This window comes from Salmo trutta, chromosome 15 (assembly GCF_901001165.1).
Source record: "Salmo trutta chromosome 15, fSalTru1.1, whole genome shotgun sequence".
In the NCBI taxonomy this organism is placed as follows: Eukaryota; Metazoa; Chordata; class Actinopteri; order Salmoniformes; family Salmonidae; genus Salmo; species Salmo trutta.
In genome coordinates this window covers 33,514,409-33,541,895 of record NC_042971.1, presented here as the reverse complement: position 1 = coordinate 33,541,895, position 27,487 = coordinate 33,514,409, and the positions used below count along the sequence as shown (strand labels likewise).

Below are 27,487 nucleotides of genomic sequence, written 5' to 3'. Positions count from 1 at the left end.
TTTAATTTCTTAGTTTTTAATTTCTTCACCATACACATCAACCTTCACCTCTACAACTTCAAGGGCTAAACTATAGTAGTGTGCCAAACTTCAAGTACATTCCATTGGAGACTGCACTGTACTGGTATTACTATTATTTGTTCATTCAAATGTGACCTTAGCATCAAGATAAGGGCTCAATTCCATTACAATTCAGTAAACTAAAATTCCAATTTCCCTAAATGCTTCTTACTGAGAAAAATGTGGAATTGGCGTTTGTTTACTTCCGGAGTTGATTGAATTGAAATGGAATTGCCCCAACCCTGCAAGATACTGTGGGTTGTAAAGCCTTCAACAAGCCTGACTTGTGAATGAAGCCTTCCAACGATTTAAGAAAACCATACAAGAACAAGCTGATGTAGTTGTCCAACCTGTGTGTTTGCAAATGTGTTACAGTATTGATGTCACTAACCAGTAGCCTAAACAGTGAACTGTGGTTCAAATCAAAGTGTATTGGTTGTGTACACAGATTTGCAGGTGTTATAGTATGTGCAGCGAAATGCTTATGATACTAGCTCCAACAGTGCAGTAGAATGTCTGAACGTTAATGATGTTCAATTATTATTTCACTCAACTGACAACTAAACCAATACTGCTATTTAACATGAGAAATATCTGTATGGTGAATTATTGTGTCAATACAAGCTATGTATGACTTGCCTGGTTAAATAAAGTTAAAGGTTAAATAAAAATAATAAAAATAAAATGTTCATATTGTTACAAGTCAGACTCATATTCTTACAAGAAGAGTTTACAAACCTACATATAACAACCATTTTCATATAAAAGGAGAGTCTTAAAATACAGTCAATGAACAGATGCATATTCTCTGGCAACAGAGAACATGAACACACTCACAAAAAACAGCAGCATCTGTTGTCTTTTGATTTTCAGAAAGCGGAGAACCACACCAGAGTTCTAGAAGAACAGCACAATGACCTAAAAGCCATAAAAGTAATCTTCACACATGCAGACAGACTGGAAGAGACCATACAGCAGCAGTAGGCTTTTAAACGTATTTCCTCAGGATGTGCTGTAGCAGCTTGGTCTCAGATGGTGCTGTGTGGCTTTGAGTCTGGATCAGTGACCTGTTGGGTTGTGCTCTACGTGTCTGTGCTTTGGGTCTGTAGCTGCGGTCTGGTCTTCTACATGTAGGTCTGGATGAGTGACCTGGGGGTCTGGTGCTCTACGTGTCAGTTCTTGCTGCTCTCCCAGAAAGGATGCTGGACATCTGCTGGTCAGACAGGGCCTCCTGCTGGGACAGACCCATGGCCTGACTGAGGTAGGCAGCCAGGATGTGCTTGCACTGACACAGGAGGAGGAATGTTAGGGAAGTGACAGTACAATACATGTTTTTTGTGTGTGTGAGTGCGAGAGAGACACATACACCTTTTCTTTTCTGTGTGTCACTCAGACAGAATTGAAGTTCAGGCAAGTTTGCAGAGATGCTTAAAAATTATGATTAATATACAGGTAACTGCCAAAATACTTTCTATCCCATTCACTTGAGTAAATGGGATAGAAAGTACATTGAAAGTAGGTTCTTCCACACAGGTGTGGTTCCTGAGTTAATTAAGCAATAACATCCCATCATGCTTTGGTTCATGTATAAAATGCCCAGTTGCCCATTATTTTGGCTAACCATGGCTAGAAGAAAAGATCTCAGAGACTTTGAAAGCGGGGTCTCAAAGGAGCATAGGGGGTTTAAAAGGTATGTGTGTCAGTCTCAGTCACCAGAGATCAACCCAATTGAACACTTGTGGGAGATTCTGGAGCGGGCCTGAGACAGTGTTTTCCACCACCAACAAAACAGAATGGTGTCCCATTCCTCCAATAGAGTTCCAGACACTTGTAGAATCTGTGCCAAGGCGCATTGAAGCTGTTCTGGCAGCTCATGATGAGCCAATGCCCTGTTAAGTAACTATGTTGGCGATTCCTTTATTTTAGCAGTTACCTGTATGTATTACTTTTTTTTTTAAACTTATGCTTATTACATTTATAAAAAATGAATAACACTTCTACAATGTCAGTATTTGTCATACCAATGTAATAAAGGTAGGCAGAATGTATTATATTCCCAAAAAACATTGGGCAGAAATAAGCTCAGGGAGACTTCTCAGAGTAACAGTACAGAACAGTGGTGTCTCTCCTGCTGGGCCGTGGACCTAGAGCAGGGAGGCAGGGCTGTCATGGTTTGTAGACTGTCCAGGCAATAGGCTCCATGCGAAACCCCCAGTGGAGACTGTGGCCCTGCCCCTGGTCTGCCCTAACTGACCCATGACGGGGTCGCAATGACGATGACAGGGTCTGCAGTGCCCTTAAAACAACACAGACAGCTCTGGCTGTATGTGGGAGAGAGGGGGAGTAGCGTTGTCAACCTCACTGTGAAGTATGGAGAGATTCTGTATTCAGGGAAATATTCAGAGGCAGCTGAGGTTTTATGGGACTTCGGGTACTTTTTGGCTTTGTGCTCCTGAGTGTCATACGGGATGAACATGTTTAAATGAGACGCAAAAAACAAACACTAGTGCCAGGGTCTTGCTAATAATGAATTGTTATACAGATCAACATCTGACTGTGTTCTGGGGGGGAAACCCTGAATGGTGGAATTCCACATCTTGTCTTGCTCAGTTACACATGACTAGAACAGGTGGTGTGTGTGTCTGTGGTTTGTGTGTGTGTAGGTTTTGTCTGATGTCTTTGTAGTTTATGGCTGTGTGCTCTATTAATTATTAAAAAATGGATTATGTCTATGTGTTCACCAGCAGGCTCTCGTTCCTCCTGAGCACAGTGTAGGCGAAGGCTGGGCAGGAGCAGTAGTGACAGGAGGTGTAGCAGGTGTACAGCAGCCCTGACCCTCCAATCACCTTCAACAAAACAAACATGGACACAGTCAAAAACAACAGGTAGAAAGTCAAAGAGCTGGCCAAAACCACAGTTGTTCTGGAGAGTGGATTAATGGAAATAAATTGGTCACGGAAAGACTCTCTAAAACATATCACAGTGTTGTAGGAGAAGAGCGAGAATGTCTTGTCTATTTCATTCTATTCTATTTCTATCCTCAACGTTCACAATATCACTGAATAAACCCCTGGCATCTGGAAAAGGGATTGTGTCGCCTATGGCCTTGGAGAAAGAAAGGTTGTCTTCACCTATCAAATCATTTCAGATCAGCATTCCAACTTAAGGAAGGAAGGAAAGGAAGTATGCATTTTTAATGAATCCAAATGTTAAACATGCATTGGGTTTGAAAGTGGAAGACAATAATTCCATGGAGCTAGACAAGTGGCTCCAAATATTGCATATAGGCTACGCTGTAAAGTCTGGCACTCAAGATAGGGGTAGACATACTTTGTGCCAGACTCTAAGCGTCAGCCCCATTCTGAAGATGACGCATAAGGGCATTGATTCAGAGGATTACTCAGCCTCGTCACCACAACTAATGGCTCTCAACATGACAGAAACAGGCTCCATTATTCCCCAGCCGAGACAAATTCACAGCTATGTAGTCCCCCTAAATTACCTTCTCAGTGATCTACAAAATAAAACACATCATTTGTAGAATAAATGAGTAACTGTTCAGGGAATATTATATTGAGTCGATTTAAAAAAGTGACAAAAGCAGAGTCGTGAGACTGTGAGCCACCCGGCTGAGGGTACTGGAGGGAGACTGTAACCTAGGGTGTGTACTCGTTCACTCCCCCTCAAGGATTTAAGAACATTAAATTGGCATAAGAATACCAAAATGGTAGACACTATCTGCACAACAACTCAATGACTTTTTAAATACACTATTTGAGGGGAGTGAACAAGCGCACACTTCAGGGAGAGGGGAAGAGCGGAAAATTGGCTCAATATATGGCGGATTGGCCATAGAAATATAATCTATTGTATTTCTATGGGACCGGCCTAAGCCAATCAGTGATGCTGAAGCCTCTAAAGCATTAGTCATTGAAAACCAGCTCACATTTGGGTCTTTTTTGTCCTCTGCTTGCATTTCAGAATGTGTCTCCACTTCTGAGCTCTGGCCACAGAGCAAACTTGGGTAGGCCCAACACAAAACCACACTTAAACGCTCCCTGGTATTCTCCTTCCACTGTTTGGCAGCTGTCTAAGCTATCCTAGCAGGGGATTCCACAGTCAGCTAGACTGTAAATCAAGAAGCGTTACATACTCTTCAATCCCAGTAAATGAAACATGAGATTCAGCTCCAGCGTGGACTAGAGTTGGCTTCTCCATTTTTATGGTAGGAATGCCAGGTTCACGCGGGACTACTTAGAGGGAAGCCGTCATGTGCCAGAGAGCTCCGAAGTTTGGAGGGACGGCTCTGTCATCAGTTCGTCACTGCCAGACCCAGTTTCAGTTGCAGCCCGTCAGGGAGGACAATAGAGGACTGCCATGGTTTGTGGGAAGTCACGACAGGCACAGGGCTGATGATGCATCTTACTCAAGGCTTCAGACTGCATCATAACTAGGGTTGCACATTTTGGGGATTATTCAGAGGTGGAAACTTTCCGTGGGAATTAACAGGAATATATGGGAATTAACAGAAATATATGCAAATTCATATTAATACCATTTAAATGTATATGTTTGCATTGGATATATTTACCATATCATATGGAGACAGAAACATAAACCTTTTACCTTATCATAAGTAGACATAATAGCAAATTATTAAATCCTTCCAATATAAATAAAAATGTAACTTTAATTAAATGAGTTTCACTGAACAAAAGAAAGGGAATATTGAATGATCCCCAATGATCCTTCGCATCTCCCAAAAATGTTTAACATACATCTGCAAAATGATTGTCTAGACACTAAAGCTTTGGTTGTCTTCCTCTCAGGCTTCCATGTCTTCTCCCTGGACCTCCTCAATGTCCACCTCTTGAACATCAGACTCATCACTTTCCAACCTTGTCGAGGATGGCTCGTTGTCAGGCCACCAATTTGCGTGCTTTGGTGTGTGTTCCCAAACAAGAACCAGTTGCGCTCTGAGGCGGCTGATGTTGGTGGGATTTGGAGGATAATGGAGGCAACAGGGGAAAGAGCCTCAGATCCACAAAGTCCCTTCCACCAGGTGGCTGATGAGATATGTTGGCACGACTGCCATATTGCATCTCCATCCCAAAGCCCTTGCTTGGAAGTGTATTTTTCGCCAGACTGCCAAGAACCTTGCCCTCATCCAGGCCAAGGTGGCGAGACACGGTAGTGATGATACCATAGGCCTCGTTGATCTCTGCACCAGACAGGATGCTCTTGCCAGCATACTTGGAGTCCAACATGTACGCTGCAGCGTGTATGGGCTTCAGGCAGAAGTCTTCACGCTTTTTGATGTATTTCAGAACTGCAGTTTCCTCTGCTTGGAGCAACAGTGCAGTGGGCAGGACAGTATGGATTTCTTCTCTTACATCTGCAAGCAGAGTCTGAACATCAGACAGGATGGCATTGTCTCCCTCAATCCGTGCAATGGCTACTGCTATAAGTTTCAGGAGTTTCAGGCTGCTTACCACTCTCTCCCAAAATACATCATCCAGGAGGATCCTCTTGATGGGGCTGTCCATATTGGCAGACTGTGATATGGCCATTTCTTGGAGACTCCTTTCCCTCCAGGAAACTGTCAAACATGATGACAACACCACCCCAACGGGTGTTGCTGGGCAGCTTCAATGTGGTGCTCTTATTCTTCTCACTTTGCTTGGTGAGGTAGATTGCTGCTATAACTTGATGACCCTTCACATACCTAACCATTTCCTTGACTCTCTTCTAGAGTGTATCCATTGTTTTCAGTGCCATGATGTCCTTGAGGAGCAGATTCAATGCATGAGCAGCACAGCCAATGGGTGTGATGTAAGGGTAGGACTCCTCCACTTTAGACCAAGCAGCCTTCATGTTTGCAGCATTGTCTGTCACCAGTGCAAATACCTTCTGTGGTCCAACATATGATTTGGCACAGTATTTGCAAATGTGCACAGCTTTTCCTTCTACATTAGTTGCAGTGAAATGTCTCCACACATCAGATAGTGCCTGTGGCATTTTCCTGTAAAGATTAGAAAATAATTTAAAAAAGAAATACAATTCCATGTACAGATAAATAGTTAAGGAGTTAGATTAAACAACTCCTTTGTAAGATAAATGTTTTAAAATGAAACATGTATGGAAACAGGTGAATTAACACTCCTCATTTAGCAGGCTCAAGCAAGCTAAAACCCACATGGTAGCAAAAACTAACAAGCAGAAATTGTTAACAAGTTAGAAATTATTTAAACACTTGGCTGTAGGCTAATATTTACTAGTTAAGAAAAAAAATGTGGCATATAAAATATATTCACCCTACCCAGTATTGTATTCAAAACTTACCAGAAAGCATGTAGTCCTTGGCTCAGACAGTGTAGTAGTGTGGGCTCAATAGCATCTCATTAGTGTGCAAGATCTTGAGAATCAGCTGTACATGTGATGGAGTGCACTGCACATGTGATGGAAGAATGCACTGTGCATGCAGAGGGTTGCAATTGTATTGAATTGGGGATAGTTTAACCAAAATATGCCACAAGACCTAGAATTGCCTTGTGTATCCCACAAAAAAGGTTCACTGTTAGAAGCTAACTTTTTTGATGAATTTAAGCAAAATTCCCCAAATTCCCAGGCTTAACTTCCCAATTAACATTTCTGGAAATTTACAGGAAATCATATAAAATGTTATTAGTCACCTGCGCCGAATACAACAGACCTTACAGTGAAATGCTTACTTACGAGCCCCTAACCAACAATGTAGTTTAAAAAAATACGGATAAGAATAAGAAATAAAAGTAACAAGTAATTAAAGAGCAGCGGTAAAATAACAATAGCGAGACTATATACAGGGGGGTACCGGTACAACGTCAATGTGCAAGGGCACCGGTTAGTTGAGGAAAGTTTCCGACACCTTTGCAACACTAATCATAACTCTGGATTATTTGTCTAGATTTGTCATAAAGGGGTGAAACAGTATTTCCCTTATATTTATTTAGTAGTGGTGGACCGCCACTCAAAAAAATATATATTGTATATAAAAAAATAAAACATTTTCTGGATGGTAAAACATTTTCAGTGTAAACTTAAAAGACTCAAACCAGATACAAAGTATGTATAAAATACAGTACCAATCAAAAAATTTGGACACACCTACTCATTCAAGGGTTTTTCTTTATTTTTACTATTTTCTACATTGTAGAATATTAGTGAAGACATCAAAACTATGAAATAACACATGGAATCATGTAGTAACCAAAAAAAGTGTTAAAAAATTATCTAAATATATTTGAGATTCTTCAAAGTAGCCACCCTTTGCCAAGACTGCAGCTTTGCACACTCTTGGCATTCTCTCAACCAGCTTCATGAGGTAGTCCCCTGGAATGCATTTCAATTAACAGGTGTGCCTTGTTAAAAGTTAATTTGTGGAATTTCTTTCCTTCTTAATGTGTTTGAGCCAATCAGTTATTTGTGACAAGGTAGGGGTGGTATACAGAAGATAGCCCTATTTGGTAAAAGCCCAAGTCCATATTATGGTAAGAACAGCTCAAATAAGCAAAGAGAAACCACAGTCCATCCTTACTTTAAGACATGAAGGTCGTTCAATGCGGAAAATTAAGAACTTTGAAAGTTTCTTCAAGTGCAGTCGCAAAAACCATCAAGCGTAATGATGAAACTGGCTCTCATGAGGACCGCCACAGGAAAGGAAGACCCAGAGTTACCTCTGCTGCAGAGGATACGTTCATTAGAGTTAACAGCCTCAGAAATTGCAGCCCAAATTAATGCTTCACAGAGCACAGATAAATGCTTCACACACTTTCCTCATGTCTGAAAATGTATTACAAATAAAACATCACATTTACATGAGTATTCAGACCCTTTACTCAGTACTTTGTTAAGCACATTTGGCAGTTATCACAGCCTTGAGTCTTTTTGGGTATGACTCTACAAGCTTGGCACTTTCTCCCATTCTTCTCTGAAGATCCTCTCAAGCTCTGTCAGGTTGGATGGGGATTGACGCTGCACAACTATTTTCAGGTCTCTCCAGAGATGTTCAATCGGACTCAAGTCCGTGCTCTGGCTGGACAACTCAAAGACATTCAGAGACTTGTCCTGAAGCCACTCCTGCGTTGACTTAGCTGTGTGCTTAGGGTCGTTGTCCTGTTGGAAGGTGAACCATCGCCCTAGTCTGAGGTCCTGAGCGCTCTGGAGCAGGTTTTCATCAAAGATCTCTCTGTACTTGCTCTGTTCATCTTTCCCTCGATCCTGACTAGTCTCCCAGACCCTGCCGCTAAAAAAACATCTCCACAGCATGATGCTGCCACCACCATGCTTCACCGTAGGGATGGTGCCAGGTTTCCTCCAGACGTGACGCTTGGCATTCAGGCCAAAGAGTTCAATTTTGGTTTCATCGGACCAGAGAATCTTGTTTCTCATGGTCTGAGAGTCCTTTAGGTGCCTTTTGGCAAACTCCAAGTGGGCTGTCATGTGCCTTTTACTGAGGAGTGGCTTCCATCTGGCCACTCTAACCATAAAGGCCTGATTGGTGGAGTGCTGCAGAGATGGTTCTCCCATCTCCACAGAGGAACTCTAGAGCTCTGTCTGAGTAACCATTCGGTTCTTGGTCACCTCCCTGACCAACACCCTTCACCCACGATTGCTCAGTTTGGACGGGTGGCCAGCTCTAGGAAGAGTCTTGGTGGTTCCAAACTTCTTCCATTTAAGAATGATGGTGGCCACTGTGTTCTTGGGGACTTTCAATGCTGCAGAAATGTTTTGGTACCCTTTCCCAGATCTGTTCCTCGACACAATCGTGTCTCAGAGCTCTACGGACAATTCCTTCGACCTCATGGCTTGACCGCTGGCTACGTCCCTTCCGTCTTCAAGAGAGCGAGAGTTGCACCCCTTCTGAAAAAACCTACACTCGATCCCTCCGATGTCAACCACTACAGACCAGTATCCCTTCTTTCTTTTCTCTCCAAAACTCTTGAACGTGCCGTCCTTGGCCAGCTCTCTTGCTATCTCTCTCAGAATGACCTTCTTGATCCAAATCAGTCAGGTTTCAAGACTGGTCATTCAACTGAGACTGCTCTTCTCTGTGTCACGGAGGCTCTCCGCACTGCTAAAGCTAACTCTCTCTCCTCTGCTCTCATCCTTCTAGACCTATCTGCTGCCTTTGATACTGTGAACCACCAGATCCTCCTCTCCACCCTCTCCGAGTTGGGCATCTCCGGCGCGGCCCATGCTTGGATTGCGTCCTACCTGACAGGTCGCTCCTACCAGGTGGTGTGGCGAGAATCTGTCTCCGCACCACGTGCTCTCACCACTGGTGTCCCCCAGGGCTCTGTTCTAGGCCCTCTCCTATTCTCGCTATACACCAAGTCACTTGGCTCTGTCATATCCTCACATGGTCTCTCCTATCATTGCTATGCAGACGACACTCAATTAATCTTCCCCTTTTCTCCTTCTGATAACCAGGTGGCGAATCGCATCTCTGCATGTCTGGCAGACATATCAGTGTGGATGACGGATCACCACCTCAAGCTGAACCTCGGCAAGACGGAGCTGCTTTTCCTCCCGGGGAAGGACTGCCCGTTCCATGATCTCGCCATCACGGTTGACAACTCCATTGTGTCCTCCTCCCAGAGTGCTAAGAACCTTGGCGTGACCCTGGACAACACCCTGTCGTTCTCCACTAACATCAAGGCGGTGACCCGATCCTGTAGGTTCATGCTCTACAACATTCGCAGAGTACTACCCTGCCTCACACAGGAAGCGGCGCAGGTCCTAATCCAGGCACTTGTCATCTCCCGTCTGGATTACTGCAACTCGCAGTTGGCTGGGCTCCCTGCCTGTGCCATTAAACCCCTACAACTCATCCAGAACGCCGCAGCCCGTCTGGTGTTCAACCTTCCCAAGTTCTCTCACGTCACCCCGCTCCTCCGCTCTCTCCACTGGCTTCCAGTTGAAGCTCGCATCCGCTACAAGACCATGGTGCTTGCCTACGGAGCCGTGAGGGGAACGGCACCTCCGTACCTTCAGGCTCTGATCAGTCCCTACACCCAAACGAGGGCACTGCGCTCATCCACCTCTGGCCTGCTGGCCCCCCTACCTCTGAGGAAGCACAGTTCCCGCTCAGCCCAGTCAAAACTGTTCGCTGCTCTGGCACCCCTATGGTGGAACAAGCTCCCTCACGACGCCAGGACAGCGGAGTCAATCACCACCTTCCGGAGACACCTGAAACCCCACCTCTTTAAGGAATACCTGGGATAGGATAAAGTATTCCTTCTAACCCCCCCCCCCTCCTAAAAGATTTAGATGCACTATTGTAAAGTGGTTGTTCCACTGGATATCATAAGGTGAATGCACCCGTTTGTAAGTCGCTCTGGATAAGAGCGTCTGCTAAATGACTTAAATGTAATGTAATGTTTTTGCTCTGACATGCACTGTCAACTGTGGGACCTTATATAGTCAGGTGTGTGCCTTTCCAAATCATGTCCAATCAATTGAATTTACCACAGGTGGACTTCAATCAAGTTGTAGAAACATCTCAAGGATGATCAATGGAAACAGGATGCACTTAAGCTCAATTTACTCTTGAGGTGCTGACTTGTTGCACCCTCGACAACTACTGTGATTATTATTATTTGACCATGCTGGTCATTTATGAACATTTGAACATCTTGGCCATGTTCTGTTATAATCTCCACCCGGCACAGCCAGAAGAGGATTGCCCACGCCTCATAGCCTGGTTCCTCTCTAGGTTTCTTCCTTTCTAGGGAGTTTTTCCTAGCCACTGTGCTTCTACACCTGCATTGTTTGCTGTTTGGGGTTTTAGGCTGGGTTTCTGTACAGCGCTTTGAGATATCAGCTGATGTAAGAAGGGCTATATAAATACATTTGGTTTGATTTGAATTTCGAGTCTCATAGCAAAGGGTCTGAATACTAATGTAAATAAGTTATTTCTGTTTTTATTTTTGATAAATTTGCAACATTTTCTAAAAACCTGTTTTTGCTTTGTCACTAATGGGGTATTGTCTGTAGATTGAGAAGGGTAAAAAAGTATTTCATAAATTTTTGAATAACGCTAAAGCGTAACAAAATGTGGAAAAAGTAAAGGGGCTGAATACTTTCCGAATGCACTGTATATTGCTATTCTGCCTTAAACTTGAGCCTGGTCTGATTCTCTGTGCCCTGTCACAACAGACTGAGCGAACCCCATATTCTCATGGAAAAGGTCACCTGAATTTATGATTGAGTCAATGTGGCAAACAGACAGTATCAACCTATGAGCACACTCTTAGAAAAAAGGGTTCCAAAACGGTTCTTTGGCTGTCCCCACAGGAGAACTCTTTTTGGTTCTAGGTAGAACCCTTTTCGGTTCCAGGTAGAACCCTTTTGGTTTCCATGTAAAACCCTCTGTGTAAAGGGTTCTACATAGAACTCAGAATGGCGACAGCCAAATAACCCTTTTTAGATTATAGATAAGAGTGCAGGGAAAGGCCAGTCTATTCATTAGTTTCACACCAGACACAATAACAAAACAATGACATGCAACAGGTCCCAGACCGGCTCCTTTCCCCAGCCCAGAGCTACAAAGTAGACCTACTTCCAGAAAAAGGGGGTATAAACTAAGCTCTTCAGACTGAGTTTATTTATCTAGGTGTTATTGCAAGTCAAGCCTCTTCTCAGAAGTGACGTCAAACTGGCTGTGTTATGATTCTGGTCAGTAAAAACCTGACGTTTGAAGTTTCTCCTCTGACATCATAAAAGCTTTGAGCTGCTGGATAAAAATAGAGGCATGGGTTGGTGGGATCAGTGGCCAGACGCCTACACGATATTGCAGAGTGAGTTACCCCAAATCAAGGATCATCAACTTTTCTTGAGCGGACGGTCGGGGGGCTGGAACATAATTACAAATAATTAGCAAATTGACCGCAAGAAGCCCAAAAACACACACTTTCTTTATAAAACAATATACACTTAGCCCTGGTTTAATTTGGAGTGTTGTCAAATGGAAGAAAAATAGGATGCAGGTGCCATGGCAATCCTCCAACACCAGCATTGTGACACTTGGGCAGTTGCCTCAGGTTCCATTGTTGGATTGCCCATTATAATTGACATGCTGACTGAAATCCCCTGGAGATCAATAAAGTTAAATTCAATTCAAAGAAGAACACAATATTTCCTCCTGGCTAAGAACTCAGGGGAGGAGAGAAACAAAAGGTCTTCGACTACTGAATCAAAGTAAATCTTTACTCTCAACTCCCCAAATATGGTCTACCCTCCCTCCCTAACCCAAAACAAGGCAACTTAACCTGGTCTGGTTCAAGTTATCCCAATCACACTTACTGTACGGATATGTCCCAATACTTCTGAATTAACTATTTTTCTCTGCAGACAGACAGTTCCAGGGATGGATAGAAAACAATAGCTAGGTGACAATTGCACTCAAATCCCGACGTCCTTAAAGATTAGTGGTCAAAAAGTAAAAGACAAGAGGAGAGAAAGTAATCTTAGAGAAACGACATAGCTAGCTAGCATCTTGATTTTGGAGGTTTATGTTTTTACATAACAATAAAGCCACGGAAATGAGTTACTCCAAAAATATGTGAAGATAGCACAGCTCACTGAAGGCAGCTGCCCACTAAATCTACTCAGACATCTCCTCAGAACACCCACCCACAGCAAATAAAACTGTCACAGTGTCAAAGGGCCCCATTCGACACTTATATATTTAAAGAGTAAATAGTATTGCAAATGGCGCAACCACACTACATGAATATGGGAAGAGTGCGATATTGGAAGACTTATCTACTTGTTTCTGCATAGACTTTCCAACACTGTTTTTTCACTCACAGATGTTTTAGGAGAAACCGTAATAACCTTCTATGGAAATATAGAACAGAATTTGTGCCCGGAACCACATCATATTATAGCCTAAACATTTCCAATAAACACCACCTAATTCACCACAGAAGTCACCAAAAACTTGAGGAGAAGGCCCTGCTATGACGCAAGAGAACATGGCCTACAGGGACTCTGGGACTGGTAGGGAATGGCTATGGATTAGGTGGTTTTCCATGAGTACAGCAGTAATTATTCAGTCCTTATTTGAGGTTCTGGCATTGATGTCAAGTGTTGGGAAGATAATAGCTTCTCATTAGGGTCTCTATTGTATACAAAGAGGGTCAAAATGCTTAAGACTTAGCTGTACATTTTCCTTTCATCGCTCTTTTGTGTGAATCATGGTCAATTGATTATCAAATGTTTCACTAGGTGGTTTATTGAGAAAGTGAGTACTCTAGTGCAAAGTGGGTAGCAGATGTTCACCTGATATGCTCTCCGTCCACTGGGGGATGAGACACAGGTGACAGAGCGCTGGTCCACCAGGTCCAAGGCCTGGAGGGCACAGGAGCCAAACACAAACCTCAGCCTGGGAGAGAGACAGGGATAGGGGACGGGCATGGAGAGAAACCAATTTTAAGGATAACCCTCATCTTAATGTAAAAGTAATTTTAATGGAGATATAATGCATATAAACAACAATGCAGCAATGCATATAAACAAACACATGAGAGACAGAGCGACTGAGACATTAAGCCTGATAGCATCAGTCCTAACACACTCAGCCAATTAGCCAGTGAAAAGCAGGTAACGAAGGAATGAAGAGGTGCTATACCAGGAAAATCACCCTTCAAGAATAACATCATACAGGACAGGATGTGGTTGTGACACAGCCACAGCACCCACTACATCTGGAAATTCTCACCAACCAACCAAGAGGGGAGGGCCCTGCTGTCTGAGTGACGGCATCTCCATCCCACTGTGGAAAGCACATGCCATAAAAGGCCACCCCCTATCCCACCTCACTGGTTTCCCCAATAAAGCAAATAATCCCCAGGTAAAAATAAAGGTAAAAGGTAATACTCACGCAATAAGCAGGTCATCAGGAACTGCAAAGAAAACACATTAAAAAAACAGTGATGGGGTTAGAATCATTTCCTCATTTGGTTTTAAATAGGCTTTAATCTAGGATTTATTGGTAAATAATTCCTCAGAGACATAGCTTAATGAAAAATGAATTTGCAATTTCCTTTCCTTAGTTCTCATGAAAACAGTAATGGATGAGTACTGTAGTAAGGGAGGAGTTGGCTGGCTGGGCTTCTGGAGGAAATAAGGGCTTGACCTCGTTGAAGAAGCGTGTAGCTACTGCAGCTTGCAGTACGGTTTTGGAAACATAAGGAATAAGAAATAATAAGAAATAATTTTCAGAAAACTAAAAGGTTACATTACTACACACCTTTATAGGGTCAGGGTTAGTGTTTCCACACGGCCATATCTCCATGTTACAGCATTTTTTTTACAGAAGACAGGTGGCCACCTGTGCTAAATAGCTATGTAGCGTGCCCCGAACCTGTGTGTTTGTGTAACTGGGGAAGAAGTGTAGTTCGTCAACTGGAGGCTCACAGAGTATGGCTCTGTGCAAAACTACTACAGTTTCTCTTTTTTATTTGAAATATTCTTTCTCGCTGATATGAACGATAAGGGGCATATCAGCATACGTTTCGAAAACCGTTTCGCAAGCGATGATTATTTAAGTTTCTAAACGTTAAAACACAGCGTCGGGGGAACAAAATGGCGCCGTAGAGAGAACACGGTGTTTCAGCGAGCTCACGCGGTATTCGTAAATTTATATTCTTACATTAATCTCCTAGCTTGAAAAAGTGGTAGAATTGGCTAAATAAGTTACCCTACAATGAGTCTTGGCGACTATTTCTCAAAAATCTCCGACAACATGCCCAACAGAGCTACTAAGAAGTCGACCAAAACCGCCATCCCTGTAGAGGTGCAGGAGGAGCTAACTAACGTTAGCGAATCTAACAACATTGCGGATCCAGGCACAATGGACCTGGTGATTCAAAGGATGACAGATAACATTACTAAAGTGATCGATGTTAAGATAAGAACGGTCCTGGAAGCAATAGCAGGCCATTCAGCTGAACTACAGAGGGTTGTCAAACGTGTTGATGAGGCGGAAGGAAGAATTGCTACTGTGGAAACTTCAACTACATCCATGGACACTAAGATAAAAGCACTTGAGAAGCAGGTGCGCGAAATGGCGGAGCACATTGACGACTTGGATAATCGAGGACGCAGATGCAATATCCGTGTTGTGGGACTCCCAGAAAATTCTGAAGGGACATGTTCAGTAAAATTTTTTGAGGAATGGATCCCTGGCTACCTACAAATGGACACTAAGGCTGGTCGTGTGAAGCTAGACAGAGCACATCGCTCTCAAGCACCGATACCCGGTCCCAATCAGCGCCCACGACCAGTGGTTAAAGTTCCACAACTTTACCGACAAGCAGCGCGTCATGGATGCGGCTAGAAACATCGGTTCTGACGGTAGTCAACGTAAAGGTCCAAAGGTCTCATTCTTCAATGATTATTCCACAGCGGTTGTACGAAGGCACAAAGCGTTTGATGAGGTGAAGGCTCGACTCAAGAGAATGAAGATCGACTACGCACTGCTGTACCCGGCCACATTGAAGATTATGGTCAACGGATCGCCTAAAAAAACTCTACACATCTGAAGAGGCTGCTGCGTTTATTGACTCTCTCGGGTAAATAACCTTAAGCTGCACCTCCGCAACATTGGATAACGTCTTATTTTATTTTGAATCTGATCATGAAACAGTTATGTAAGTTCTCATGTGCTCCTGTTCAGTAATATTCGTATCGGTATTATTTTTCTTGCTAAAGTAACTGCCGCCGTAGCTCAGACTGAGATATGTGTGAACCTATATTGGTGCCCAGGCTTGGTTTTAGGTGGAAGAGCCTCAATCTTCTTCTATTGATTTACATTTCCACATATATAAAGGATGAGGCTATTGAGTGGCAATGCGGACTTAAGAGTCTACATTGGAAAGTTGAAATCCCCTGCATGTTAGCTAGTGGGAAAACCCCCTTTTGGATTTTTACATGTTTATTTTTTGGGTTTTGTATAGTTCGAGTTCAGGGTTCATATCGTTTGTTTACGCTCAGTGAGATAGAGGAGAGTTCAACACATGGAAAAAGGTACCACCCCATTTTTACAGTAGGATTCAGTCTGGATATTGAATGGTCAAAGCGCAATGGCAGGTAACAGACTACGTGTATGTACATGGAACATTAGAGGGAGCCATAACCCCATTAAAAGGAAGAAGATACTATCCTTTTTGAAAAAAGAAAATATTGATATTGCCCTGTTACAAGAAACCCATTTGAATGATAAGGAGCATCTGAAATTACAACAAGGGGGGTTTGGTCAAGTGTTTTTCTCATCATTTACATCCAGAAGTAGAGGTGTAGCAATTCTTGTGAAAAAGAACCTACCACTTAAGGTCTTGAAGTGTGTGAAAGATAAATTGGGTCGCTTTGTTATAATTAATGGTACTTTACAAGGGCAGAGCATTTCCATAATGAATATTTACTTCCCCCCTGCCCACCCCCCTGACTTCCTCACTAAGGTATTTCTAGACTTTTCAGAATTAAACTCAGACACTGCAGTGGTCGGAGGGGATTTTAATTGTTTGTTGAACCCCCTTATTGATAAGCTTCCCAGTGGTATAGCCTCACTCTCTCCTCAAGCTAAGTCACTTACAGCCATTTGTGATGATCTGGGGTATGCTGATGTTTGGAGAGCTTTTCATCCCTCCAACAGAGAGTTCACTTTTTTCTCTGCACCTCATGGATGTCAGACTAGAATAGATTACTTTTTTATGCCCAGGACGTCGCTGCAGTCTGTTTTATCCGCTAGGATAGGAAGCATAGTCATATCTGATCATGCGGAGGTGATCCTGGACATAAAACTCAACGGGGCATTCAATCAGTCAAGACATTGGAGGTTGAATACAACCATTCTTAAAGACCATACATTCACATCATATTTTATTACAGAGTTTAAAGCATTTTTCTCTATTAACTCTCAATCAACAGATAACCCCTCACTCCTTTGGGAAACCTGTAAGGCGTACGCCAGGGGTCTGATTGTCTTACGCAGCCACTAAGAGGCGGAAAAAGCATGAAAAGCAAAAAACACTAGAGGGTGAATTGGGAACTAAAGAGAAGGACTACATTAAAACTCCCACTCCTGCCCTATTAAAGGAAATATCAGTCATTAGATCAACGCTGGACTCCCTCCTAACACAGGACGCTGAAAAGAAAATGAGATTTGTCAAGCAAAAGCTATATGAACATGGCGATAAGCCAGGAAAGTACTTGGCGTACCTAGCTAAAAAGAGCTGACTCACAGTCAATTGCGGCTATTACTGATTCTGATGGCAAGCATCTATATGAAAATAAATTGATAAATGACTCATTTAAGACATTTTATGCAAATCTTTACGCCTCAGAACTGCCAAATGACGCACCCAAGTTAATGGAGAACTTATTTTCTAAGATTGAGCTCCCTACTATCTCCGAAGAACAGAAGTCTCTCCTTAATGCCCCTTTTACTGAGGAAGAGATAATGTCCGCAATTAAGAATCTGCAAAATGGTAAGGCCTCAGGACCGGACGGGTTTTGTAGTGAGTTCTATAAAGAGTTCCATGGCCTGATCCTTGAGCCATTGCATGATATGTTTAACCACTCATTTTCAAATGACCAGCTCCCCCAAACGCTGCGAGAAGCCAACATATCACTTATTCTCAAAAAGGGAAAATGTCCGGAGTCTTGTTCCTCGTACAGACCAATTTCCCTTCTGAATGTGGATAGAAAATTGCTTTCTAAAATTCTAGCCACAAGATGAGAGGACTCACTGCCACTAATTGTGAAAGGAGACCAAACTGGCTTCATTAAGGGACGTAGGTCATGTAACAATGTCAGACGGCTCCTTAATGTAATTGAAGTCTACCAACAAAGTGCTATGGATGGTCTTGTGCTCTCCCTAGATGCTGAGAAAGCATTTGATCGTGTGGAGTGGTCTTACCTATTCTTTGCTCTAAATACATTTGGTCTGGGGGACAACTTTATAAAATGGGTGAAAGTTTTATATGATGATCCTCAGGCTGCTGTCCTTACTAATGGACTACGGCTTCTCTATACACAGAGGTACCAAACAGGGCTGTCCTCTGTCCCCCCTCCTATTTGCACTTGTTATGGAACCACTGGCCGAGGCCATCAGGGTAACGCCTGCTATACAGGGGCTGCTCATTGGTGATGTTCACCTTAAAATAAGCTTGTATGCTGATGATGTCCTGATATTTATTTCTAATCCCGAGACTTCAATCACATCTCTGATTAACACTATTGAGTTATTCAGCGAATTCTCAGGCTACAAGATTAACCTAACTAAATCAGAGGCTATGCCACTTGGTAACCTTCACTCTGTACCTAACACTTCTCCCCCCTTCCCTTTTAAATGGTCTCCCTCAGGTTTTACGTATATGGGTATATTTGTAACTCCTAAATTCCAACAAATGTACAAAGCCAATTTTGTTCCCTTGTTTGACACAATAAGACAGGATCTGGAGCGCTGGAACTCTCTTCCGATTTCATGGTTGGGTAGAATATCCCTCTTGAAAATGAACATTTTACCTAGCTACTTTACCCAATCCAAATGATCCCAGTATTACTCCCCAATAAGGTAATAAAGGATGTAAATGGATGGCTAAGTTCCTTTATATGGAGTAAACGCAAGCCAAGACTTAAGATGGCAATATTGCAGCTGCCAAATTCTATGGGTGGCTTGGATCTACACAATATCAGGCTCTATCAGTGGTGTGCCCACCTATGTTATATTTCAGACTGGATCACAAACGATTTCCTACAAGTAAGACACTATATTCTGAAGAGCACCACCTTAATTGGTAACCCTGATATGTCTGTCATTGAAAGAATGCTTTTTTCCCCACAAAGGAAAATGTCTAAGTCTGTTTTATGATGCTTTAAGGTCCTTTTCCGCTGTCAACACACAGAGGGTGAAACAAGTGTGGGAGAAAGAACTGTCTGTTACCATTGACGAAGAGATGTGGGAAGACATTTGGAAATATGCAAAAACAATATCTATATGTAATCGTACTAGAGCAATTCAATTAAGAATAATACACAGATTGCATATATCCCCAAATCGCATATATCCCCAAATCGCAGACATGCATTTAGCCCCTCTTCCTCCTCTCCTCAGTGTCTCAAATGTAAAACTGATACAGGCACCCTAACACATTGTTTATGGTCATGTCCCAAAATACAAAGATATTGGTCTGGTGTTCTGCAAGAGATTGAAAAGATCCTAGGGGTCGATCTAGAATTGGACCCAGTTTCTCAACTGCTAGGTCTCCCTAGTAGGCATGTAACTTCTGTGGGTAAGAGGAGGCTTTACAACATCCTCACCTTCGCAGCGAGGAAAAACATACTTTTACAGTGGATTAGTGATAAGGTTCCCTCTATTAAAGATTGGCATAAGATACTATTTGATTGGGTGCCGCTGGAATATCTGACATGTACATTGCACTCTAAGACAGATCAGTTCTACAAAGTATGGGAACCTTACCTAAATTACCTAGAACCTGAAGTATCAGCTATTATGCTGCAAGGATTCGCTTAGAATGGTGATCTATGTATTCCAGAATTACACTGTACGGTCCGTGTGGGGAACTCAACTTCTTGGTTTAAACTGAGCTTTTTATTTTATTTTATTTTATTTATTTATTATGTCTTTATTGTTATTTTTTTCTGTTTATGTTTGTTTAAAATGTATGTATTGAGAGACGCAATGAGGGGGATGGGGTGAGAGAAGCGCTGAGCGGGGAGAGGGAAATGGTGGGTGTGTGTGTACGTGCGTGTATACATACGGATATGTGTAAGCGAGTTCTGTTTTTTTTTTTGCCTTGTCTTTGTATCTCTTAATATGGGTGAAAATTTGTGAAACTCCAATAAAAATACTGTTACAAAAAACACAGCGTCGGAATTGTAGTTCACAAGCAGCCAATCGTGGGCGTAGCTAACCACTGAAAACCCTATGGATAAGAAGCAGTGGCGGTCGGTGCTGTTTAAAAAAAATTTTATGAGCATGGCCTTTTCTATTACAGCGTATTGGATGCCTGTCATTCATATTCCATTCACCCAGCTCAATGTAACATCAACAGATTTTGGATACTCAAATTTTCCCTATATCCATCATGTGGTTGCTACAACCTAGCCTATGAATAAAAGTTTACAATGTAGGTGCACAGGTCTAGAGAATTTTGAATAATCAAGGTGACAGACATTGACACATTAAAAATGTTTTTACCTGTATTTATACAGGTTTTTCCTCATTGAGATAAAATCTATTTTTCAAGAGAGACCTGGTCCAACAGCAGCAGGGGGAACAAAGTTTCAGACAACACAACTTACAAACACTAACACAACATTGAACAAAACTATAAACACACATACAGTACAACAATTACATATTACGTAAAGAAACAAATGGCATAACTGAAAAACAGCTGTCCTAAAGACAATTACACATCTATGATATTTACATTGACCGAGTGTTTAAACTCCACCAATGTGACTAGATCATCACATCTTTTAATGTTCAGGAGAGAATTCCAGGACCACAGAGCTGAGTAACTAAAACAAATTTCTACCATGACCTGTTCTAATTGTTGGTAGGTGGGGGTCTAGATCATCAGGGCCAGGGGATTTCTTTCTGTCAATATCGTTCAGGGCTTTAAGCACTTCTGAAACAGAGAAGGATACGAAGGAGAACCTGACGAAGGAGTGCACAGGGGTGTCAGGTAAATTCACATTTATACCTTTAACCTTTTCAAATAAACTGCCTGCACCAAGAAAAGGCTGATGCAAAGCTTTCAGAATAGAGGTTCTCTCAGTTACAATCTGTGTGTCTACCAATCATTTTTGGGAAGCTGTGTATCTTTTTTTGCACTCCAAACCATTCACTACTTGCCAAAATTCGGAAGGATTATTTAAATTATCTGAAGTAGATTTAAGGTAGTGGTCTGCTTTCAGTTTTCGGGTCATAGCCGAACCCATATTTCGAAGACGTTTAAAAGCCATCCAATCATCCGCCAAACAAGACCATCTTGCTTTAGCCCACATAGTATTCTGTTCCCTTATGATTTTAGTAAGTTCCTCAGTAAACCAAGGGTTCTCTCTGCCCTTAATCCTGAATTTCTTGAAAGGGGCATGCCTATTGCATACATCCTGGAATGCGTAGTGGAAGTAAGAAAATGCTAATTCAACATCTGGGATTAATTATATTCTATTCCATTCAATGCTAAATACATATTTTCGTAATGACACGTGGAGATCGCTTAGATATTTTACCATCTCTCACACAGGCAATAGCAAAGTGATCACTTATGTAATTTGCAAAAATACCAGAAGCATTAAATCGATGAGGAGTATTGGTTAAGACCAAATCAATCAAAGAGGATTTCAGAGGATACTATATTTTCAATTTAGTTACACTGTTGACAATCTGAGTGAGATTATAGGTATTGCATAGAATTTTGAGTTTATCAGAGCTAGATGATAACCAATCCTGCCTCAGATCACCCATCAAGACAAACTCTTGCACACTCTTGTCTGTATCTAGCTGATCCAGGGTGTAATCATTAGTCCAACAGTTGGACAAATTGTCTATTGGACAAAATTCAGGTATGTTTATCCCCATTTCGTTCCATTTGCTTCCGTTTAAGAAATGTTTTCCAACAGAATACATGCCTGATCACACGCAAACACAATTTACTTTCATAGCAGCCACATACAAACAGCATGATCCCTTTGATCGTTGCATAATTCCTTCTCACATCTATGCACTCTCCTCCTCTCACCTTTTCCCTTTGCTTGTGGACTTAAGTGCACAACACATCTGCTGTCTGTGACCATGTGAAAAAAACATTGCAAGCCAAACCTTAATATCATAACCGCTAACTGTAACACACAGCCTACATCATTGTCACTCTATTAACAACATAGTCAACATAGCTAATACAACTAATGTGTTACTAAACCCACTACAATCATGCAGTACAGTGTACAGTCAGCAGCAAGCAGTTTAGCAGTTACACCGGCGGGCTCCGGTGGCAATAAATAAATAAAATAAAAACGTACCTTGACTTGAATGTGTTCCAGGGTTGGATAGCCATAGCCAGCTAGCTAACATAGCATTCCTCTCTGTTTGAGCTTGGTGTTTCAGTAGGCTAAACTAACTAGCTGCAGTCACTAGCTAAACAAATGGTATCCTTTCAGTTGAGCGTACTTGCGCCTTTCTACCGGAAGTTGATGCTGTTGTATGCAACCTCTTTGCTAGCTTGTTAGCATAACAAATTACTAGCTAGACTTCGGGTGTGTTTGTAAATTCAATCTGGAGTGCTAGTGTGTGCTCTGGGCGTTCGTAAATTCAGGGCGTTGTCAGATTGTCCGTTTGTAAATTCGGGGCTTTCAGAGCGCACACTAGACGCTCTGGTCGAGGAGTAGTGATAATCCGAGCGTTCTGACCTCACAACGGCATTCAAATCACCAAGCTAACTTGCTAGCTACTTCTAGACACAAATGAGAGAACACCTTACTTTGACTATTTTACTCGCCCTAGCAGAGCTGGTTAGGCAGTTTTCATGTTATCCAGATCGTTGGTGACTACCTGTGCTGCTGGCAACAATTTTATTATGCTTTTTTGATGACAAAGGCCACATTCAACGGGTGTTGAGCGTTCGTAAATGCATTGGTGTGCTCTGCCTGGCAGTCAGACGAGAGGGCTCTGAAATCAGAGTAGATAGCCAGAGCGAATTTACAAATGCACCTGAACGACTATACCACTTTGCTAAGCTATGAATGAAGTGAATAATCAAGTCAATAAACGTTGGGTAGTTAGTTAGATAGCATCAAGTAAATACTGGCAAGGTCGATGTATTAGTAGCCAACTAACGCTACAGTAGTTAGCTAACATACCTGGTACATACTGCTGTAATGATATGGTATGCGGTTCGTAAGGATAGCGTAGCTAACAAATTGTCAGGCAACATAACATGTAACTTATTAGAAAAGTCATTACTTCATTACAGTGCTCATTATTGTCATAATTAGTTAAAGCAACAAATTTGAATCCGTTCTTGTCGAACTTTTGCTGCAATTTTTTTCAAATCTGAAAATGTTGTGAAGCCACGCTCATTTTCTGAAGAATTGCATTATGGGCCATAGAAGCACAGAAATAGTGTCCATTGCTTGTATACTTCGTATTTTGGCGAATGTAGTACGGAGCGGCCTTCTGGTCAGACTTTGGAGGCGCGCTCACCTACAGCACCCGATTTCACAGGAAGGCCAAAAAGATTATCAAGGACAAGAACCACTTGAGCCACTGCCTGTTCACCCCGCTACCATCCAGAAGGCGGGGTCAGTACAGGTGCATCAAAGCTGGGACCTAGAGACTGGAAAACAGCTTCTATCTCAAGGCCATCAGACTGTTAAACAGCCATCACTAACACAGAGAGGCTGCTGCCTACATACAGACTTGAAATCATTGGCCACTCTAACAAATGGATCTCTTGTCACTTTAATAAATTATGTTTACATACATTGCATTACTCATCCCATATGTATATACTATATTTAATACCATCTATTGCATCTTGCCTATGCTGCTCGGGTCATTGCTCATCCATATATTCATATGTACATATTCTTATTCCATCCCTTTACTTAGATTTCTGTATATTGGGAGGTTGTTGTGGAATTGTTAGATTACTTGTTAGATATTGCTGCACTTTCGGAACTAGAAGCACAAGCATTTCGCTACACTCGCAATAACATCTGCTAACCATGTGTACAGTACGTGACCAATAAAAGTTGATTCAAATCCATACTATGACTAATAAGCATACTACATACTCAATGTACGTCACAAATATTATGGTTAGCATGAGTATTCGAATACAGCTATGGTCGCAATGTTTCGAGCTCCAAGACAACTTTGCAGTATTTGTGTGTGTTATTTCTTACATTATTTGCTCAGAACGTTTCTGATATTTTTTGTTTGTTTGGGGGGGACGTGTGTGTATTGTTTAGTATTACTGTACTGTTGGAGCTAGAAACATACGCATTTCGCTGCACCTGCGACAACATCTGCAAAATATGTGTGAGCGACCAATACAATTTTATTTGACTTTAAATCATAGGAATCTCAATGGTCTATCTGACAATGACCATAAAACAAAGCCATAACAACAGTGCCATCTTCTGCCTGGCATGCCCGACTAGAGACTTAACATATGTGATTCTGTACAAGGAAAAATGTAACTCACTTTTAGTTTTCTCTTGGTATGTCTTCTGTATGTCTTTGAAGAGTTGTTTGGCCACCGTAGGTAAAAATGAAGGCATCTCAAAAATTAGCTACAGCAAATATACCAGAAAAAGTTTATGGGAAAAGCGCACGAGATAAAAGACTGATCAGAGGTCAACCAGTCGATATAGGTTGGTCAAAGTACTGAGTTGTTTACCTCATTAGTAATTGATCTACTAGAGGGAAAATATAAAATAATAACATAGCTAGTTAGCTAAAACTCCCGGGTATTTTTCCAACTGGTTTTGCTGTGTTGTTCTTCGGGGGGGAAGTAAGCTATGTATTGGCGCCACCATCAGGATGGGAGGGTAAGTTATTTTAACTTGCAACTACTGTATTCAAGTGTTTGACTGCAACGTCTATTTTTAACCTTGTAGATGGCGCCAAATTTCAATAGAAAACATTTGATATTCGTAAAAAAAGTGACTGGAATGTCCTACTCAAATCAAATTGTATTTGTCACATGCGCCGAATACAACAGGTACAAAACGTTCTGCAACTAAAACGAGAGTTTGTATTCGACAAATTCAGCTACACTGTAGGTCCCTCCCAGGTTCGTTCCGTTTAAGAAATGGGTGATATAAAATCTGAATGCACTACCAGCGTTTTGAAGTCTGTTTAATAATACTTTCCTGTGGATATTCAGAAATTCCCAGCATAAATGGGACCAACCACCAGACAACCATTACAGTCAGTTCAAATGTACAGTGCCATGTACAGTACCAGTCAAAGGTTTGGACATGCCTTCTCATTCAAGGGTTTTCTTTATTTGTACTATTTTCTGCATTGTAGAATAAAAGTGAAGACATTAAAACTATGAAATAACACAAAAAGTGTTAAGCAAATCAAAATATATTTGTGATTCTTCAAAGTAGCCACCATTTGCCTTGATGACAGCTTTGCACCCTCTTGGCATTCTCTCAACCAGCTTCATGAGGTACTCACCTGGAATGCATTTCAATTAACAGGTGTTCCTTGTTAAAGGTTAATTTGTTGAATTCTATCATTCTTACTGCATTTGAGCCAGTCAGTTGAGTTGTGACAAGGTAGGGGGGTATACAGAAGATAGCCCTATTTGGTAAAAGACCAAGTTCATATGATTAAATATCTGAACTGCTATATTTCAGATGGCTAATGGCGAAATCTATCACCTGATGGTTTATCAGGCAAAGGTTTTTCTCTAGCTGCTTTATTCATATTTCTTGTTGCATGTTTAGGTTGTATTTATCCCATAAAATTACTGGGTTGAATTTGAGTCCTATGCAAAAATGGTATGATGTTTAATGTGAGATGAAATATGTGTGTCGATTTCAGTTTAGCAATCCTAGCTGGGTACCTGCATTCAGTTCCTCCAATTACATTTTATGAATAGCGAAGAGACTGGGACACACAAGGCTCAATAGTACATTGAAATTGGTGAGGAAACATCCGACTGGGAGGTGTGATCATTGTCAGGAGGAGATGGAGACAGTGGAACATGTTCTATTACAGTGCCAGAAATATGTGAGGGAAAGGGAGCGATTGTTATTCGATTTGAGGAGTAATGGGGTTGAATGAAGTGAATAATCCTTCATAGCCAGGATTAAGTGAACTACTGGGGAAATCTTCAGGGGATGTAGTATTTAATTATGTATTTAGTTTCCTTAGGGAGATGAGATTATTGGGTAGGATATAGGCCGTGGCGGTAATGCACTTTAAAGTTGGTTGCCAACCACCATATAAAATCCACAGAAGAAGAAGAAGAATGGTTCAATGCGCTAGAAAATCATCACAATCTACTTTTTTGTTTTTTCAAATTGCCGCCGTCTTGGAGCTAGAATTTGGATCATGTATACTGTGCTGATGCCGATACAAAAAAAACAGTAAAGGAGAGCAATGTACAATATGGTGAACTTAGCAAACAAGTAATTTGTGGTAAGTATGTACCCTCGCCATTGAACACCAGATATTTCATTATGCAAACAAGCAGACTGATACAATGGCATAGTAATTGTCAAGGACCTTCATAGACGTCATACTGCTGATGCTGATAACTCCACACCAGTGAAGTTACTGAAGGTGTCAAAGTCAATCAGTGAGTATTACAAGGTAGTCTAATCATCCACAGTTGGGCCAAATATATTTGCACCCTTGCACTTTTCTTAAATAATTTCTCATTTCTTCTTAAATAAATACATAAAAACATGGTCACCACACCATGTTATTGGATTTATCAAATTAAGCGTTATTTATACAGCACATTTCAGACATGGAATGCAACGCAATGTGCTGTACAGGAAAAAAATGTATAAACAATCAAAATAAAAGATTTACAACACAACAAACATAATGTAAAAAAACAAAAGAATGACACAAACTGAACAACTAAAATGCACCCTGAGGAAATGCAAAGCTCAAAATGTGTTTTAAGATCTCTTTTAAATATGTCCACTGATTCAAGCCCCCCTCAGGTTCTCTGGCAGGCTATTCCAGAGGCTGGGGGCATAATAACTAAAGACTGCCTTTCCCTGCCTCGTGGTCCTAGGCTTTGGGATAGTTAAAAGGCCAGTGCCAGAGGACCTGAGAGACCTACTGGGTACATAACTTTAACGCATGTCTGATATGTATTGGGGTGCACAATCGTGGATTGATTTAAAAACCAATAAAATAATCTTATAATGTATTCTTAAAAACTTAAAGGCAGCCAGTGCAGAGACATTAAAACTGGTGTAATGTGTGCTCTCCGTCTGGTCTTGGTCAGTAGCCGTGCTGCAGCATTCTGTAAGTTTTGCAGTTGACCAATGGCTTTCTTGGGTAGACCAGACAGGAGGGCATTACTGTAGTCAAGCCTGCTGGTAATAAAAGCATGGATGAGTCTCTCTGTATCAGCCTGAGTGAGAAACGGCCGCACCATGCCAATGTTACTCAGGTGGTCTAAAGCTATTTTGGTCACATTCCTAATGTGTGATTCAAAGTTTAGTTTAGAATCTAAAATAACACCTAGGTTTTTAACCTGGTGTTATGTCTTTATTGCCCATGAATTCAAATGTGTGACTAGATTCTCTCTGTGCTTTGGCTCCAATAATAAGTACCTCTGTCTTGTCTTGATTTAACTGAAAGAAG

At 41.7% G+C, this 27,487-nt stretch overlaps 1 protein-coding gene across 3 annotated transcripts; it reads right to left on the bottom strand.

The window, feature by feature from the left end:
* On the bottom strand, window positions 1-24,758 carry LOC115148854 (zinc finger, SWIM-type containing 7). 3 transcript variants are annotated; one of them, XM_029691137.1, is made up of 6 exons: window positions 22,999-23,225; window positions 14,189-14,271; window positions 13,988-14,009; window positions 13,387-13,489; window positions 2,802-2,906; window positions 1-1,345 (listed from the first exon to the last, which is right to left on the bottom strand). In XM_029691137.1, the coding sequence occupies exons 1-6, from the start codon at window positions 23,070-23,072 to the stop codon at window positions 1,226-1,228; spliced, it is 507 nt and encodes a 168-aa protein (XP_029546997.1). In that variant the 5' UTR covers window positions 23,073-23,225; the 3' UTR covers window positions 1-1,225. The 3 variants fall into 3 exon arrangements, with proteins under 3 accessions (XP_029546997.1, XP_029546998.1, XP_029546999.1); XM_029691138.1 differs by lacking the exons at window positions 14,189-14,271; window positions 22,999-23,225 and adding an exon at window positions 24,348-24,758; XM_029691139.1 differs by lacking the exons at window positions 14,189-14,271; window positions 22,999-23,225 and adding an exon at window positions 22,162-22,353.
* Between the last annotated feature and the right edge of the window lie 2,729 nt (window positions 24,759-27,487).